Below are 19,613 nucleotides of genomic sequence, written 5' to 3' on the forward strand. Positions count from 1 at the left end.
TAGCATTAGCATGATGTAGAGTTAAAGTGGTCGGTGATGCTTTAGATATGGACATGTGGATATTGTTAAAGTTCAATCAATTCAACTTCCCCTCACTGTAGTTATAGGTTATTCTAGCCCTGACTGTCTTCAGGGAAGTCAGGGATGGGCAGCAGTAGGCTTCTTAAAGCCTTTTCCACATGACTGTAATGGAGCTGTCCAGTGCTGAAAACAGCCCAGTCTCAAAAACAGTTTTTATAGATCGTGACACAGCGTGTGATGTGACCTTTAATTGGTTTCAAGATGATCCATCATCAGAAGAACAAGGATAACAAATCTCCCAGAATCCAGAAGTGGGTGATCTTTGCTCCTGATTGGCCGCCTCGTGCGTGTCCACTCATGTCCCGTGCCTTCACGTATGACGGTGACGTGTTCCAGATTAATGGGCCGGTTTATAATTAGATTCATGGAGTATTTCTGGAAATAGACCACTTGTGCTGGGCTCCCGGAGTACCCATTCTTGGTTTCTCACTGCCACCTTGTGGATTTTTCGCCCGTGTCAGCGCGTTGCTGGTGTCGTAGGTTACATCTTCACCGCTCAGCACCGGTCTGTCTGCACAGAAAGTGTGGAAATAAGATGTTTGTGACAGCTCTATGTTCTGCATTTAATCACACGTGGCGTTGGGACTGCTCGGCATGGCTTCTTATTGATTCCCCGTTCGATGTGCTGAAATACAAGAATCCTTCGTGGTGTTCGTGGGGTTCTAATAAATAAATAAATAAACAAGAGCAAGTAAATGAGTGTTTCAGGCTCGTGATTGTGGCGCTTTGTGTGATGCCCTCTTGTTTTTTTCCACAAGAACAAAAAAAAAAAAAAAAAAACTCCCCCTCCTCCCCCTTTAAAGATCCTGATCCCTCCTCATGCTCACAGAATCAAACTTCAACTCCATGTTCGTGACTAGGATTCAGACCACAGCTGTATAGATCCGAAGACAAGCAACCCCCCTCCCAAAAAAGTGGCTCTTTAGGGGGCCGAAAGCGGCGCCATTCAGTGTCACACCTGCAGACTGCTCTGCTGCCTCACAGATATGCTGCACCGCTGGAGGTAGCACCGTGAGTCATCCGTGCGCAGTGACAAAAGACAGACAAAGCTCGCTTTAAATGTCAGCAAATCAAAGTCTCATCAACACAAGCAAGGTCACCTTGTGTCGGATCTAACGGAGAGCCGGGGCTCGGGTCTATTGTTTCTTCTTCGTCTTGTTTGAGTGGAAGAGCGCGGCAGGCTCTCGTCCAGGATTCAGTTTAGTCACAAAATTTTTTTCTTTTTCTTTTTTCTTTTTTGGACTATACCTGTTCACCTGGACACACATAGACACGGTAAGTAGCTTCATTTTTCATTTTCAGGGTTTACTGTAGAAAGCCAGCATAAGTCTCCTTTATTGCCATCGATGCTCTAACAGGTGTTTTTTATAAAGCGTGAGAGGTTCCTTTGACACTTCTAGGTTTAAATTACACGTTGGCCCAGTTTGCATGGAAATTGCACGTATTTGTATTTTTTATTTTTGAAAAGGTTTCGAATATAAAAATAATATTTGAATCTTTAATAACCGCATGGGGGGAGGGAATAAAGATACACGTCGTCTATTTCCGTGGGTTGACTTTAACCTGGGCCGGTGAGAGGAATTATCACCTTGAACTAATATTTGTCATTGATGTTAGTGTGGCTCAAGCTAATGACTGATTACCAATAAGGCCATGATATTAACTGGAGAAAGTCTAAATAAATAAATAATATTATTAAACGACTGTTCTTTATTGTTTTTTATTTGCATTTTTTTAAACTTTCGGCCTAACATCTAGAAACAATATGGATGTTTTACATTTTTAATAGCTTAGCCAGAATAATTAGGATTATTAATAAGCTCTGTTGTGGTAATAATAACCATCATTCAGATCTCCTGAGCACTAAGCGATGTTACTGAAATGATGTGCTTCTGTCAGAAAGGGTTACATTAAATTGTTAACTGTTAGTTGCGCGTAAATTTAATGTGGTAATGTTTTAGTTATACATTTATTTTTGTAGCTTGGGCTGCGAATTTGAAACCCCAAATCAACTTGTTAGAGAGACTGTGCCCTTGTCGTCCACAGAGTCTCCAAGTTGAGCGTCTCTTTCAGTGTTAAAGAGGAAGAGGCACATTTTTGTTTTTTAAGTCATACACGCGATATTGTTTCCGTTCCCCTGTCATTGGATAGCTCAGAGACAGCTTTGGGAGGGGAATAAAGGAGAAAAAAAGTGACCAGGCTTTTTGAGGTGAGGACTTTGGCACAGGGTCTCGGGAGTGATGGCGGCGTCTGCACCCTCCTCTTCTGGCGGCGATCCGGATCCCAACTCGACAAATTTACGGCCACCGGGCTCAAGTAGGTCCATTACAGATAAAATGCTATTTCACGTGTGCTATTTACTTTGTGGGCAATGCCATTAATCATTTTCATCGAGGGAGGGAGAGAAAGAGAGAGGGAGAGAGTGCGGGCGGTGGTGGTGGAGGGGGGTGGAGAAAGAAAGAGAAAAATTCCGCTGCCATTTGAGAGAGAGAGAGAGAGAGAGAGAGCTTCCTTCGCCACAAATCACCGCTGCATGTCATTCACCATACGGACCCCTCACCCCCACCCTCCATCCCTCCCGGCATCTGCGTGGCAGACCAGTGCTGCTGTCAGAAAATGATGTCCTCTACTAACATCACACTGCAGGCGATTAGCCTGGAAGACAAGCCAGGAGGAGCACCACCAGAGAGAGAGAGAGGATTTATTATTATTATTATTATTATTATTATTATTATTATTATTATTATTATTAATGATAATAATTTCTATGTTTTTATTAATTTCTAAATTAAAGTGCATACATGGAATAATAAAAATTGCGTCTGAAGTTGCTGTTAAAAGCCTTCCCTAATAAATTGCTCCTAATGGCACACTTGAGCGCTGTAGCCTTCGAGAAAGGGCACTGTGCAGTCCTTTCACTGGCAGCTGTTATACAAGCACAAGTCTGAGGTCTAAAATCATGTAACAGGTGTAGACGTGAAATAAGCACAGATGCTGGTGAATTTAAGGTTTTGCTGTGTTTCTTCCAGTCCTGTGTGATTTTGGATAACCTGTAGGAATGGCTTTGCGCGTGCAGTATATGTGTCTCTAATGCACTGCGCTGGTTGCTTCACATTAGGCCCATGCATTGCCTGGCTTTTCTATATATCTGCACGTCTGCAAATGTATTGTGTGCTTTTAATCCTATATGAAAATGCTTGTTCAGCCTGTTTTTATTTATTTATTTATTTTTCACTTTTCTATTTTTCTTTTCTCTGTCTCTTTTCTACTGGCTTAGAGGGGGGGAATCTGTTAAAGTGCGTCCAGTGAGCTGAGCCCAGCGATGATTTATCTAATGAACCAAAGCAAGGGTTAAATTGGGATGTGGGAATGGGACCGATCACCTCCTCCTCCTCCTCCTATCTCCCCACTCCTACCACCCCACCCCTGCACTCCCTCCTCCCCTAAATTGCTGTGTTTTTCTTTTTTTCGAGGATTTCGCCTTTGCTTCCCATCCAAGGTGCCCCATCCCCTCTCTGGCTGGAAGCACTTGATAACACAGTAATTCTCTATCTGTCACTGGCCGGCAGGCTCGTGTCTACCCACGCTTGCATTTTTAACCAGCATCTTTTCACTCAGTCAGGCTGGCATGGGTTCAAAGAGCTAATTAATTTTAAGTCCTTGCCCAGGTCATGAACGGTGACACGCGCTGAAAATACAGCACTGCCCCCCAGAGTGCGGCTAAATGTTAAAATACTCCAAAGAAACTATTTTTTGCTTTAGCATTCTTCATCAAGTCGACCTCATTTTCTTCTCATCATTTATTTTCATGTGTAACTGTTCAAGCTAAAAATAAATAAATAAATGCATTCAAAATGAAAGAGTACATTTCTTTCTGTGAGGCCTTCTCTTATAGTTTTCCCTCCTTTAAATGTCAGGTTATGATGCTTGGTGTGGAGTTGCGCATGGCTGTACTAGAAAATTGGGGATGAAAATATGTGGTAAGTTCGCCCCTTTTTTCCAATATTATATATTTTTTTCTGAATAAATCTGCATCTCTCAATGATCGAAGCTAATATTCTACAAACATGACTGTAGGCTTCATGGCCTGCATCGTTTTACTCGCGGCTCGTTTGGGAACAGCGCTGATTTCTGCTCAAATTAGATTTTTAATTCCCTTCCTCGCGAAAAAACGCAAGACTAACCAGCATTATGCAGTTTATTAAATTACCCCCACCCCCCAATCTCATCTCGCCATTTTACACAAAATGGGAAAAAATGCTTCAGCTGCCAAAAACCCATCAATTGATGCCCGAGTCAGAGCTGATGAAATTAAAGAGGGAATTATGCGGGATGGATTTTCCGATTTCCACCTTCAGAGTCCATTTGAGCCTGACACTAACTAACCAAGGACAGTTACCATACTGGTGAATGTCACGCACCAGTGCGCACTACAATTTCTTGGTATTTTGCACCGACACGTTTTACTGGTTTTTATTATGGTCATTAAATAGAACCCGCAACTAAGCGCCAAAATAGAGAGAAAGAAACACAAAAACAACGATTTATTGCTTAGAATTAAAGTAAGACTGTAAATGTCAGAGGTTTTTAGCTGTATTATTTTATTTGTATTCATATATTCATATGAATGCATGACTTGTGCTCTCCGCTGCACAGTAAAGTGCACAACGTGTTTTAATAAGAATTTACATCCACCAAACGACAGCCATTTCTTTTTGCCTGGCTGGAGTTTGGTGCTGATGTCACTGAGTTCAACCTCCCAAAGAGGTATCAAACCCCACCCGCCCGTGAATAGGACAGAATGGGAGCCTCTCATTTAAAATAAAGGCAGAGAAAGGACAGAGAGCAATAGAGAAAGCGGGAGAGACGAGATAAACTGTATAGAAACACGAAAACAGAAGTACTCGTTATTGTGCACGTTATTGTGCACGTTATAGTGGGAAAAGCTGCAGCTCTCATCATGTTTGGGAAGTGTTTTCATCCTCCGGACTCCTCTTCTTCATATTTAGGATTTCTGCAGAAGAACAACAATCTGGAGGAGAGGAGCAGGATTGTGAGTTCCTTCAAGGAGCGCACAGCCAAGAACCTGCTGTCCTGCGATAACAGCGGCGGAGAGGCGCATTTCAGGCGAACAGAGACCGACTTCTCCAATCTGTACGCCAGAGGTAGGCTTAAAATAAAAAGAAAACCCGTATGTTCGTTATATTTTAACATTATCATTGTATATTAGGACTAAATTCCCCCATAAACCTGTGGGAAATTCTTTGATTCTTGTGCAAGAATAATTTTCTCAAAAATGTCTTTATTGAATTTGATGGTTTAAAGAAACTGAAAACATAAAAGTAATAACTTGTAGGGAGATCCTGAGGTTCCCCAAAAATAAAAATAAAATTGTAAAACATGTAAAAATCAGAAACAATAATTTAAAAAGGAAAAAAAAAAAGATGAACCCAAAAACATAAATAAATGCAGATGACCTATGTCATTTTTAGAGCTGCTACCTGCCAAAAATGGAGAGGAGCCAACCATGCAGTTCTTGCTGGAGGTCGTGGAAATCCTCACCAGCTACATCCGGAAGACCTTTGACAGGTCTACCAAGGTCCTGGACTTCCACCATCCCCACCAGCTGCTGGAGGGCATCGAGGGCTTCAACCTGGAGCTCTCTGACCAGCCTGAGTCTCTGGAGCAGATCCTGGTGGACTGCAGGGACACGCTGAAATATGGAGTGAGAACAGGTATGAGGCCTGCAGGCTGTAGCGCTAATCAATAACTTTCATTAACTCACACAAATTCTTAGATAATAAAGTGTTTTCTGAGTATCTTGCTTCTTTATTGCGTCTTCTTCAATCGCAGGTCACCCCAGGTTCTTTAACCAGCTGTCCACCGGATTAGATATTGTGGGGTTGGCAGGAGAGTGGCTTACATCTACAGCCAACACTAATATGTGAGTACTGCAATACAGCTGGAATCAGAGCAATAAAAATGTGATGTTTTTGAAGTTATTAGGTTCATTAGATTCAGCCTATTTTAAAGCTCTTTTTTTGTACTCACTGTTTTTAATGGCCCATGAAGAGAGAGGCTCCCAGTAAGAGGAATACTTCAAGGGACATACAGTAATTACTGTGTTTGGCAGAGGAATACCCAGCATGCTCTAATAGATTGTCAGTCAAGCAAGAAAATAAAGCGCACAAAAGAAGACATTCAGATGGCTACTCTCTGGCAGTATTGTCGATGTTGTCCTGCGCTTAGGCTGTGGTCACATAATTCAGCCCTGCAGGCAAACTAAATTGCATATTGATTTGCATTCACAGTTTACATGTTGTCTTTGTTCCATGTACTGCTGGTTCCTGTGACATAACAATGCCGGGAGAGAAAAATGAGTCTTTTCCCTTCACAGGATCGGTACAGCAGCCATTATTGGGGCTCTGCTCAGTTTTGCTATGGTGCAATCAATCCCGAATGTGAGTTTTAAATGACTCTGTGTCAGAGAAGACTGTGCAGGTGGTCGCAGTCAGGGCTGTAGTCTGTGGACATGTTGGACTGCATTACGTCATACTTTATAGACCGAGAAGAATGAGCAGTGTTTTGCCACCTAATGTGTTCAAAAGGGAAGGAACAAAACATACATAGCAATGGTGCTGCATTTGTGTGCATCAGTGTGAAATTAAAAAGATGAGCAATTAGTTCTGTTGGTAATTTCTGCAAAATGTAGCCGATGAATAAAATAACAGGTGGAAATACTTAAACGTTGCAGGTTTGTTTATCAGAGCAAAACTGGAAGGTCTGAGGGATTTCTGATCAAACCACTATCCTGTACCAGTGTAACAGAGCAAGCTGTATCACTGAGCACCCCATCAAACAGGACTCACAAATCAGTGTCATACTGTGTTGCTGTTCACTCACACTTTAGCTGAAAATGTTACCAAGCTTAGTGAATATGTTCATATAGAGCATGGTTAGATTTCTGTCCACAAATGAAGTTATGCAAGAAGACAAATTTTTATAATGCAAACATCACAGATTTTTCAGTCCCATTCCAGATATTTATATTTATGGACATCTTCAATGTGGTCAACATCAATAGATACATGTTGGTGCGCCTGTTTGATCTGTAATCAAATATCATATATTTATATAGTTTATATAGTTTGCTTTGTAATCTAAGGAGGAGAAAAGGGACACCTTTATTATCCTTAAGGGGACATTTATTGTAAAAAAAAAATAAAATAAGAAAAAAAACATCAAACCGATATTAAATATTCAAAAAAGCAACAATAACAATGAGATCATAGTGAGTTACTCAGAAGATTTACAGTAGGAAATGACTTTTTCAGTCTATTTTTCCTACATGTTGAAATACAGAGACATAAACAAGTTAAACTCCTTTGATAGAGGGAGGCTAGGATCAGCCGGGAGGTCATTCGGGGTCACAGTGTAATGATACCCTGAAGTCTCGTATTGTTTTTTTTTTAGGTTTAGTGACCCGAACGAGCTGAGGATATAATGAAACATTCTCGTAAATGTGCTATCGACATGAAAACGACAAAGCTTGTGATAAAACTACATGTGCTGGTGATTTTTGAGCTTCAAGTAGACATCATCCACCTGAACGTCAAAGGTCAGCTTATGTAGAAATCTGTCATGATCCCGAGAAGTGCCGAAGATGAGACTTGCAGAAGCATTGGCTGCCTGGTTTGATTTTAGTCATGGACCTTGTTTCCTGTCTCCTATTAGAAATTAAACGATCTTTAAAAAGAAAAAGAAAAAGTGCTTTAACATTACAATATACAATCTCACTGTTAAATGGCAATACATGCATCTATCAGCGAAAACCACTTATACCTTAAAGGATACAGAGGGTTGGCAGCATGGACAAGTCATCTGTGAATCACACTGCTTGCACTCCAGTTGAAAATTGGACTTTGCTTGTCATTAAGCTACATAAAAAAGCCGGCAGAGGGTTGTAAAAAATGGCTGTTGATATAACTTAATTGTTCATTAATGTCTTATAGATCAATCCATTGTTAAGAACAAATTATGGGTTGCCAAATTGAAAAATCCCTTTGCCTCATTGGTCTGCTTAGTTATTCTCCTTCAGCACAATAAATGACGGCAATTTTCTTTTTCTTTAATAGTTTATAACTGATCTGTCATCATTTCTAAGCACAGCTCATCCTTCACAACAGATTAACTAGAGATTAGTGGAGCTTTTAGAGGGTAATAGATGTGAAGGTTTGTAGTAGACTAATGCTTTTCAAAGTCTTCTTCCCTCTCATTGGTTGAGACGTCAGTCCATCATGTGGCTTTCAAAAAGTACCCACACCTTTTGTGTTGCTAGCGACATCCCTGTGGAGGAGTTGAACCCAAGGGTGGAGGTTGCTTACACACTAATTTACCTTTATTAATTACTCCATCAACCCTAATTACCCCTGGCAGATATTGACTGACACTAATAGACTGACAATCACATCCTGGTCTTACATAATCAGAATGAGTGAGCCTCGTCTGCATGAATGAATCTGACTTGTTTATGTTTTTTCCCCTTCATGTTGCCGTGGGTCTATATATGTTGAAGATGCTGTGAGTTACAGTGTGACATACTGCAATGCTCCTAATGATTTAGTTACTTTCTTTACATGAATGGACAGATATTTGTGCAAGCAGAAGAATACTGGTTTGGAGAATTTGGATGAGTCTGTCTGTGCTGTAATTCCAAATTGGCTGTGCGCTTCTTTGAGGTTGTTGGTTTTCAGGTATTTTGGTTATATGGAAACGTATACACTCAGGTAAAGAGAAAGTACACTTTCCTTCAGTTACTAAATTTTATTACTAATTACTAAAGTAATTGCTTTCTGTATGACTTTATCAGTTTGTCACATTGTTGTGGATGAATTATGGCACACTCCTATTTATAGTGTTGCTTCACTTCATTGAGGTTTGTGGACATTCAGTTATGCACAGCTCTCTTTGTACTTCAATTAATATGAGGTCTGGATTTTGACCGGGCAATTGCAGCATCTTGATTTTCTTTTTCACCCATTCTGTTGTAACTTGTCAGTTTAGGCCAAACCTTAGGTGCTGGAGCGATAGCCTCACATTTGTCTTTAGAATACTTTGGTATACAGAGGAGTTCATGTTTGACTATGTTTGACAAACCTAAATCCTTACCCCTCCACCTCCATGCTTGACAGTTGGTATGAGGTGTTTGTGTTGAAGTCTTGTGATTTGTTCAAACTGAACTTTGCAAACCTGGGACACACTGCCATGTTCTTTGGTCACATGGAGAGGTTTTTCTTGGCAACCCTTTCAATCAATACTTGCTCAGTCTTTTTCTAATTGTACTATCATGAAGTTTAACATTTAACATGCTACCCAAGGCCTGTAGAATCTGAGATGTAGCTCTCTGTGAGGGTCTTTAAGTTTGTCTGAGCATTGCGTGGTCTGACCTCTGGGTGAATTCATCCACTCCTTATAACCCCTGATGGGCACATATTGGTCTTATCCTTCCAGAGCTGCAAAATTTCTGCTTGAGATGATCTGCTGTGGTGTAAAGACTGTGCTACATTTTTAACTGGAAATCAAACAGCCGAGGTTCATTTAGCTCTTCAAGTTTCTCTGCTTTTGGTTTGGTTCAGGTTCACCTACGAGATCGCCCCTGTTTTTGTGCTAATGGAGCAGCTGACTCTGAAAAAGATGAGAGAGATTGTTGGCTGGCCAGATGGAGAGGGTGATGGGATATTTTCTCCAGGTAAAATCTCAACCAATGATCAACCTCCAATCGAAGCACATGTGCATGAAAACAGTAAAAGTGCAATCATCAAACTATACTCGTGATGCAAAGTGTCCCATTTTACAGACAAAGAAACAGACATTGGGATTATAAAATTACAAATGTGTAAAAAAAAAAAGTGAGGCTAGTATTAACTGCTTCATATACAGCTGGCTACTTTACCTATATCAATGCATCATAATTATTTTTAAGTATGTGAATCTACAAAGTTATTAGGAACTGTCAGGGACAAATAACGAAAGTAGTAGAAGAAGTTTTGCCTTTGAAATATCCATATTATCACAAATGTAGCAAATTTTTAAGCCACGTTTTGTTTCTGCAGGTGGAGCAATTTCCAACATGTACAGTGTGATGATTGCCAGATACAAATTCTTCCCAGAAGTGAAGACCAAAGGCATGGCAGCTGCACCCAGACTGGTCCTCTTCACCTCAGAGCATGTTAGTCAAACGCTAACGGTGTCACTGAATATTAATATCTCACCACCGGAGCATATTTACATTAGGTGGGCAAATAAATATCAGCATCATAGTGATGAGTGATGAACTCCTGTCCCTGCAGAGCCACTACTCCATCAAGAAAGCAAGTGCAGCTCTGGGCTTCGGAACAGAGAACTTGATCCTTTTGAACACAGATGAAAGGTTTGTTTTGTTATTTAACCTACCTGCACAAAGCTTAGGAAAAATATTTCACATCTAGATGAGATACTACTGCATATCCTCTTCTTTTCCAGAGGGAGAGTCATTCCTGCTGACTTAGAAGCCAAAGTAATAGAGGCCAAGCGAAAGGTAAATGTCTGCAGCAATGACTCAGACATCGCCCTGCTAACATTTTTATTCCCTCTGTTCAGCTACTGCTTAAAATAAGAAACACTTACATGAGCCGCAGAGTTTGCTTGTAGCAAAGAAAACACTCGGTATGCTGGAGCAGTGAGGCTATTTCAATAAAGTTAATGCTTCTGTCTGTTCACATACGACGCTCCCCCTGCTTTTAAGCATCTCTTTCCTTCAAAGGCAAAGTGATGCGTAGACTAGACGAAATGGGGAAGCAATTTTGCCCCAACAATAGGTGCAGAGGGAAAGAGAGCGTCATTTGAGCAATGTGTTTTAGCCCATCTCTTTGATGTCAACAATCAGGGAGAAAGAAAAGAACATAACAACCTGAATTCAACCAAGAATTGTCTTTTTCTTTTTTGTGTGTGCTGTGCTTTTGCCTCGTAGGGGTATGTTCCACTGTTTGTGACTGCCACCGCTGGTACCACCGTCTACGGAGCCTTTGATCCCATCAATGAAATTGCCGACATCTGTGAAAAGTACAATATGTGGCTTCATGTGGATGTAAGAGAATATTGATCTCCAATGCAAAAAACGAACACAAAGCTGTACAAATCAGCAGTCTGCCGTGGCATTATGATCAATATCAATATTTCAGTGTTATTACCATGTTGTGACCCGTGCAGGGTGCGTGGGGAGGAGGTTTGCTGATGTCCAGGAAACACAGACACAAGCTGAATGGAGTGGAGAGGTAAATGAGCACATCGCATGATCTTGCAAATACGGGTTTACACGAATTTCTTGCACATCTGCTTCACTACTGCATCATCAGCCTGTAAAAAACAGCATCTTTTCTATATTATTTAAGACATTCATTTCTTCTAATGAGCACAAATCAAGAGTTTGCCTACCAGGCGTTTTCAATCTGCATATAATGGGAAAAAAAATCTCAGCACTCTAATTTAACAAAGGAAGCGCAATTTGCTCAAAACACACAAAGAGACAGACAACAGTCAGGCAATAAGAGGGCCAAAACGAGAATCTGAATGCCTTGTAAAGCACTAAAAGCAAAAAAAGCAAAAGTTCTGGATAGCTGTTTCATGACGATATGTCGTGTTAGTGAAAAGAGGCATTCTTGGTGACCTCCTTTATGCTTTCAGCCACTTAAAATTTAGGTGCTGGAAATTATGTGACTTCGAGCTTTTCAGAGAAGACCAGCAGGCCAGAATATACAGGCACATACAGATGAGTAGCATATATTGTGATAAATGTGATAAATTGTGATAAAAGCATGAGATCATTAATGTCTAACTGGGCTCAGTTTCAGAGGCGTTAGAGGCCATAAGAAAGAGAGTCAGAGAGTATTTCAGTAAAAACATTATGTTTGCTAAGTATACAGAGAACCAGGATGAAGGTGTTTTATTAAATCACACCATGTTTAAGAGGGTAAATTAACACAATCCAGCATTGTAAGTCCTAAAAAACAGGCTAAGATTTTGAAAAATGTTTCAAAACTTATCAAAAGAGGCACTATCTGACATTCAAGAAGTATATTCATTTGTTTATGGGAAAGTTTGACAATAGATGCATTGAACAGAACTGGGAAAACCCAGAGAGACACATTAGTAATTTAAAATATACTAAAAGATACCATTTGATTAAAATCAGTGTCTTTAGTAGAGTGTTTCTTTGGCCAGAGAGGAAACTGGAAAATCTGTATTTTAGTCTCAAGCCAAGAGTGCAATCTGTTGTCAGCTCCAGCTACAGATTGCAGACTCCATATTTCAAAATGCAAACATGCAAAATTATTACATTCAAATCTTGAGAGGGTCGGTATCTTTTTACCTTTCACTACCAGACTCCATAAGCACCCACACACATTTCCACACCCTCACAGAGCTGTGTTTACTGTTTCAATATCTGTGCAGGGCCAACTCAGTCACCTGGAACCCTCACAAGATGATGGGAGTGCCACTGCAGTGCTCTGCCATTCTAGTCAGAGAGCGGGTGAATATGTGTTTGTTTCACTTTCCTGCTCCACACCGTACCACCTCCGCACACACAAATGAATCTGTGCACTTTTACCAAAACCATCTTGTTTATGTCCCATCATGATTGCTTCCATTTCAGGGACTGTTACAAGGCTGCAACTCTATGTGTGCTGGATACCTCTTCCAGCCAGACAAACAGTACGACGTTACATACGACACCGGTGACAAAGCCATTCAGTGTGGGCGGCATGTCGATATCTTCAAGTTCTGGCTCATGTGGAAGGCAAAGGTGTGCTTTTATCTGCAGAGCTTGTGTCAGCTTTTCTGCCATATGCAGAAGCAGATGGTAACAGCTTCTTTTTTTCTCCTAAAAGGGAACAGTAGGATTTGAGCAGCATATTGATAAGTGTCTGGATCTGTCAGCCTACCTCTACAATAAAATCAAGAACAGAGAGGGATTTGAGATGGTGTTCAATGGAGAGGTGAGATGACTGTTTCCACAGCAAACATTTTAAAAATGAGCATCCAGAGATTCCCTGCAGCACAAACTCGAACAGATGACAAATGTCTGTGCTTTATTTTATCCGAGTTTCCTGGTCCACAAAAGAGATTTTTCATTTGTGATGAATAACCGCAATAATTCAGCACTTGATGCCTTAATTTGGTTTTGGGATTGATTGGGTCGCTTTGCTTTGCTGACATGTTGACAAGAAAAGCTGAAAATACAGAAGGCAGCTTTTTATCAGCACTCATTACAAATGTTGTTCCCATTTTCTCTTATCAGCCGCAGCACACTAATGTCTGCTTCTGGTACATTCCACCGAGCCTGCGCAGTTTACCTGATGGTGAAGAGAGACGTCAGAGGTTGCACAAGGTAATTACTCCTCAATCTGCAGCTCCCCTGCTCTCTTAGATTGATTTATGCACCACTTTTCTGCCAGGGTTTATGGATTCATAAAGTCAGACATGAATATGTATACATATACATTTGTTTTTAATATATTCTCTTATTGACCACTTTTTTAGGTACACCTTGCCAGTACCGAGTTGGTCAATCTTTTACTTTCAGAACTGGATTAATTAATTGTAGTATAGATTCATCAGGGTGCTGGAAACATTCCTCAGTGATCTTGGTCCACATGATGAGAACGCACGGTCGCCTCAGACTTTTCAGCTGAACATCATTGATGTGATTGAGATCTGGTGACTGTGGAGTGAACTCGTTGTCATGTTCAAGCAGCCAGTTTGAGATGATTTGATGTCTTTTACATGGAGTGTTCCTGTTTAAAGCAGCCATCAGAAGATCCATTTACTGTGGTGTTTAAACAATGCTCACGGTACAAAGGTGCCCAAAGTGTACCAAGAAGATGTCTCATACATTAGGCTGTTCTTTAGCAACAACAGCCTGAACCAGCCATACAAGACAGAATGGATCTATGCTTTAATTTTATTTACACAAGATTCTGACTCTACCGTCTGAATGCTGCAGCACAAATTAATCAGACGAAGCAATGTTGTCCCAATCTATTGTCAAATTTTGGTGAGCCTGTGCAAATTGTAGCCTCAGTTTCCTGTTCCTGGCACCCGAGTGTGGTCTTCTGCTGCTGTAGCCCATGTGCTTTGTGGTTCAACATGCTGTGTGTTCAGAAATGCTCTTCTGCATACCTTGGTTGTAATGAGTGGTTATTTAAGTCACTGTTGCTTTCCTACCATCTTGAAACAGTCTGGTCATTCTCCTCTGACGTCTGGCCTCAAAAAGATATTTTCACTCACTGGATATTTTGGGTGTTTTTGACAGTTCCCGGTAAATTCTGGAGATCGCTATGCGGGAAAATTCCAGCAGATTATTCGTTTCTGAAATATTCAGATTAGCTCATGTAGCACCAAGAAACATGCAACATTTAAAGTCGCTTAAATCACCTTTGTTTGTCATTCTGATGCTCAGTTTAAAAATTCAGCATGTCATCTTGACCATGTCTAAATGCCTAATCCTCTGAGTTGCTGCCATGTGATTGGCTGATTATATAGGTGGTGTCCAGGTTAGTATTTTGATGATTCCAAACTTTTTTCTTTCTTTTTTTTTTTTGCAACAGGTGGCTCCGAAGATCAAAGCAATGATGATGGAGTCTGGCACTACGATGGTGGGTTACCAGCCACAAGGAGATAAGGTCAACTTCTTTCGCATGGTCATCTCCAACCCTGCCGCCACCAGGTCAGACATCGATTTCCTGGTCGAGGAGATTGAGCGACTGGGGCATGACTTGTAAGAGTCATACCTGTATTTTTTTTTCTTAACATTTTGTCTTTTCCAACTCTGGAGAGACTCAGGCTTGGCTTCGTATCCCGTTTATCTCCTCAAGACATATAGAGATGTTGCTTATGGGTCCTTTCTGCTAATGCACAACAAATAATAATGCCATGCCCTGTGTGTTTCTGTCTCTTGTCTTTTGCAACAGTGACATATACTTAACATATTTGCACAACAGGTTCTCTGAGTAAAAAGGTTTAAGCACAGTGGCATTCTTGATAAAAACATACGTGAAGAGGAGATGAAGCTGAATTTAACATGGGTTACTTTTTCAATGAAATATGCAATAGCAAGAATGTCTGAACACTTGATGATTCTGTATATAGCTGCTATGAAAAATCTGCTGTAAAGACTGGACAGGATCTAAAATTTAAATATTTTTTTCACAGAGGACAGTTTAGGGGCGCTATATAGTATATATGTACTATATGTGATAATTATCATTCGATAAAAGGTAAATATTAAGACAGTTGCACCATGACATTTTAGCTAATATTTCCCTTTGATATATGTAAGTAAGTGGGAATATATATAACACAGTCACTGTAACAGGTTCTGTACTTAGTTGCTGTGTTTTTAGAAATTTTTGTGTAGATTGTGTAAAGTATTGTTACATTGCCTTTGTGCCAAATGTGTCCTAGTTTTACAGTGAGAAAAGTCTATATGTAAATCAACCATATGTTATGTGGTAGCTACATGACTTTATTTATATTGAGAGATTATAATTGTGAATAGGTTATCCGCTATTTGTAACCTACCTTCCTTCCTTTTTGGGAAACGCTGCTGTATTATATCGCAATGTTTTGAATAACATTCATGTCTTCTAGTGTATTTGTGAACCAAAGAAGAGTTATGAATATGTACATGTCCCTTGTTCTCCCTTACAGAGAGACTCAGATGTTTATATAAGAGTACTTCATTTTATGCCTTTAACTTTAGTGCAATCAGTGTTGTGTAACCGTGCAATGTCATTGTGATTCACTGACTGGCAGTGTGGCCACTACTGCCGGTGCTTCGTTAATGATAAAAAAGCACAATGCTAAACCATGATCGTGGGGCAGCTTTGATTCGAGGGACACATGATTGTCTGTATTATAATGTGTGGAGTGGAGTAAAAGTATAATATGCAAACTTTTGTCTGTCTGAACGTCGTCGCTATAGGAATGTTTTTGTGTTGAGAAATGGGGATTGTTTATCATAGTATGTTTTGCCTGAACAATGAAGTGCACAGTGTTTGCTACTATAACAAGCCTTATTAAACAACTGTACACTCCTGAATTAGGGGGACACAATGTCTCTTGTCATATTCAGTGTAAGTACTTTGACAAATCATTTGCAAAGTATTACTGGTGTATCTACAAGGCTAATAAAAACACGAGCTTTAGGGTGTCTGTGATCACAGTTCTTTGTCAGAATGGCTTTTTTAGGTTTACAAAACTGCTGTTACATCTTCATTCTTTTAGGTTGAACAGACCCCACCCTTGTATATACAATAATAGTTATAATTATTATTATTATAAAGTAAGCATTTTTCTTCTATAACAATCCAGTTATATTTAACAAACATCCAATCCCTTTACCAGAAACTGGACTTCCACACTGTGCACATTGAGGGAGAAAAAATACAGAAATTACCTCAAAGTATTACAAATACATCAAATAAAGAAAAGTTGTGTGTTTTATGGTTATGTGGATTGACTATATGTAATATATACTGCATAACTGAGACATCCCAGTGATAATAGAAGTCCAAAGTGGTCCCAGTGGTAATAAATTGATTAAGAGCTGTAACCCCCTGTACCTGGAAGACTGGCTCCACCAGATTCCAAGCTCAAGAGGTCTCTGTTCAGAAAAGTGCAGTGCTGGGAAAGCTACGGTGCGTCTAGATAACCCAAGCTTGAGGAAGACACCCATACACCACCAGGTTTTTTGATATGCAGTAATGTGCCTTATCGTGTGAATGCAGTTGTAGTCAGGTCCATAATTTGTTATACAAAAATGTAGTTTGTGTAGTTTTGCATCCGTAAGCCACCACAGTAGATTTTTAATGAAACAATTAAGATATGATTAAAGTGCAGACTTTCTGCTTTATTTCAAATTCTCACGAATAATGGGACAAATGACTGACAAGCATTCTCATGACCAGGTGAGGTGTTCTTACTTGCACAGCTGAAGTGTACGTTGACATTATTGTAAAAGTCTAGAATCAAGAGAATCCTTCATGATTGGAAATACAGAGGGTTTACAACAAAGTGCAAACCAGTGGTTACACGCAAGAACAAAAACACCAGAATATAGACTTTGCATCTACATCTAAAAGATCCTGAAAGGCTCTGAAAAAGAATCTTTGGACAGATGAAATCAAGATTCATTTGAACAAGAATGGTGGGAAACAGCTCATGAGCTGAAATTATACCACATAATCTGTTAAACATGATGGAGACATGAGCATGTAGGGCTGCCAACGGTTTTGGGTCACTTGTGTTCATTGATGATGTGAGTGCTGATAGAAGTCGTGGATGAACTCTGAAGTGTGCAAATGGATAACGATACATGCTACAAAAACAACCTAAGAGTTTCTTAAGGTAAAGAAATGGAATATTGTTCAATGGTCAAGTTGGAGCATGTTTTTCAGATATTAAATACAAAACTGAAAGCTCAGTGACTAAATAGGATTTTCATCCAAGTATAAAAAGCAATCCTTGTGTTAGTTTGTTCAGTAAATTTGAATGATGTGTATAAAAATCTCTGTGATTCCCAAATATTTAAAGACATAATTGTCCAACAACTTATGGACCTAACTATGGGTGTCGCCATAGAGATGCACTTTAAAGTAATAAACTGTTTATGGAGACAGTAGCAACACTAAAATAAATAATTGAATCAGATGATAATATTATACTGTAAAGCTTAATTTAACTGTAAAATAACGGTTTAATGCTGGACAGTCCAGCTGCCAGTATTTTACTGTAATTTAATAGGATAATTTTACTGTGTATAGTGCTGTAATTTTATTGTCACTTAGATGACAGACAGGTTTCTAGGATACGTCATCAGTTCATAATTATAATGTTTTCACACTGATACAAAAGAAAAAAAGGCCTCCGGGATATTCACGGTCCAAAGATTGATTGAATGCATCAAAATGGGTAAGACGGAAAGGATCACTGATAACTAAACTGAACATATGAAAAAAATGTAGCAGAATATTTGGGGATAGTAAGAGAAGCTGACATGATTTTCCCCTTTATTTCTTCTGGTACATCTTTCCAGTCCACTTAGCTGTCACCAGTCGCCGGTCAGATTAATCACCCTGGAGGGACTTTTTATTGGCTGACCATCTCACAGCTGAGATTTCATGAGCGACCCCTGCCAATCCCTTCACTTTCCTCATCACTCACACTTTTGTCATAAAATGCATTAGACTGAGATTTCTTAACATTTTTCCCCCGCAGAGCCCATTTCGAGGATCTGCCTGGCTGTGTTTTATTTCGACTGTTTTAGCGGCTCTCCTCCCTTCCTCCACCCGGCAGACGCTGGTTCTTTGTTTCACGCTTCAGTGCAGCGATCATTACAGAGCTGATGTCAGGGGTTGCTTTGTAAAGTTACAGAGAGCAGAGAATCAAAGGAATAATCATGTATTTCAAAAGAAATAATCACTTCTTGCCACATCTACAAGGGGGAGAGCTTTTTCTTTTGGCTTGCAGCTCTATGGATGGGGGCATTGTTGAAGGTTAAATGTGCCAAAGGATAATAACATGGCTAATTTGGGAGCAGGTGCTGGAGAATGTTATAATGATTAAATGCAAATGAAACCCAATCTTCAGCTACTATAGCCTGTTACAGTCTAGTAACTCCGGACTGGATGCTCCTCATCATAGCATCAAACAAGTAAGAATATCCCATTAATACATGTAATGTGGAAAGAGGAGGTTTATGGTTAATTTACACTATAGAAACAATATTTGAAGGCGTTAGTGACTTTGATCCAATATCAGTAACTCCATCAGTTTTAATTATAGGCATAATTAAACATTGGTGAAAAGAAGATTAGGGGAGTGAAATAAAAGGAGGATGTAGCAGCTCTGTTTTCGCAGTAATCTGTGCAGTGTGGCCGGCCCGCCTCTCTAAACACCAGACCGTGAAACACTTAATGTCTGTCTCTGAACTAGTCTGTTCACCCTCCATTTCACACCTGGCACACACGCGCTGAGGATTCAGCACTCGTTATAAGACTGCAAGTGAAGTGAAATAAAAGGCTGTGATCATTCTCTCTGCGTTTTTGTTTCCGTGTTTTTGTTTGTTTTCTTCATTTCCACAGCGGACACATTTTTGGTTTAGTTGAATATTTTGTGGTTAATGCAGAAGTTTTCCTCCTACACCCACTTTACCCATCCAACCCCCCTCAGCTGCTGCTCCCCTCTCTTATATATCTATGATTCTTGTCAGTGGTTTCCCAATGTGCCAAATATATCTCCCACCCCTGGGAATCACTGCCACATTAGCTTCCTGATAGATACTGACAGTCCCATTGTGTGAGGCAAGTCTAATGAAATGATGATGATGATGATATTGACTGCAGGCTGCTTGCCAGCCCTCACCCTCCCCCCCACTTTTTTTTTCTCCACACACCATCAATACACACATGCAGCTATCACCAAAGACTCCCCTG

At 40.0% G+C, this 19,613-nt stretch overlaps 1 protein-coding gene across 3 annotated transcripts; it reads left to right on the top strand.

Moving 5' to 3' along the window:
* Positions 1-903: 903 nt before the first annotated feature.
* On the top strand, positions 904-16,330 carry LOC100703347 (glutamate decarboxylase 1). Of its 3 annotated transcripts, none has more exons than XM_025904016.1 (17): positions 904-1,356; positions 2,128-2,397; positions 3,999-4,061; positions 5,091-5,246; positions 5,574-5,816; positions 5,935-6,025; positions 9,717-9,829; positions 10,194-10,309; positions 10,431-10,510; positions 10,603-10,657; positions 11,090-11,206; positions 11,329-11,393; positions 12,571-12,649; positions 12,773-12,922; positions 13,008-13,115; positions 13,418-13,507; positions 14,727-16,330. In XM_025904016.1, exons 2-17 carry the CDS (start codon positions 2,322-2,324, stop codon positions 14,898-14,900), a joined length of 1,776 nt encoding a protein of 591 aa, XP_025759801.1. In that variant the 5' UTR covers positions 904-1,356; positions 2,128-2,321; the 3' UTR covers positions 14,901-16,330. The 3 variants fall into 3 exon arrangements, with proteins under 3 accessions (XP_025759801.1, XP_003447369.1, XP_013128055.1); XM_003447321.5 differs by having other exon boundaries at positions 2,309-2,397; XM_013272601.3 differs by having other exon boundaries at positions 905-1,356; positions 2,233-2,397.
* The last annotated feature ends 3,283 nt before the right edge of the window (positions 16,331-19,613 follow it).

This window comes from Oreochromis niloticus, linkage group LG16 (genome assembly GCF_001858045.2).
Source record: "Oreochromis niloticus isolate F11D_XX linkage group LG16, O_niloticus_UMD_NMBU, whole genome shotgun sequence".
Lineage (NCBI taxonomy): Eukaryota > Metazoa > Chordata > Actinopteri > Cichliformes > Cichlidae > Oreochromis > Oreochromis niloticus.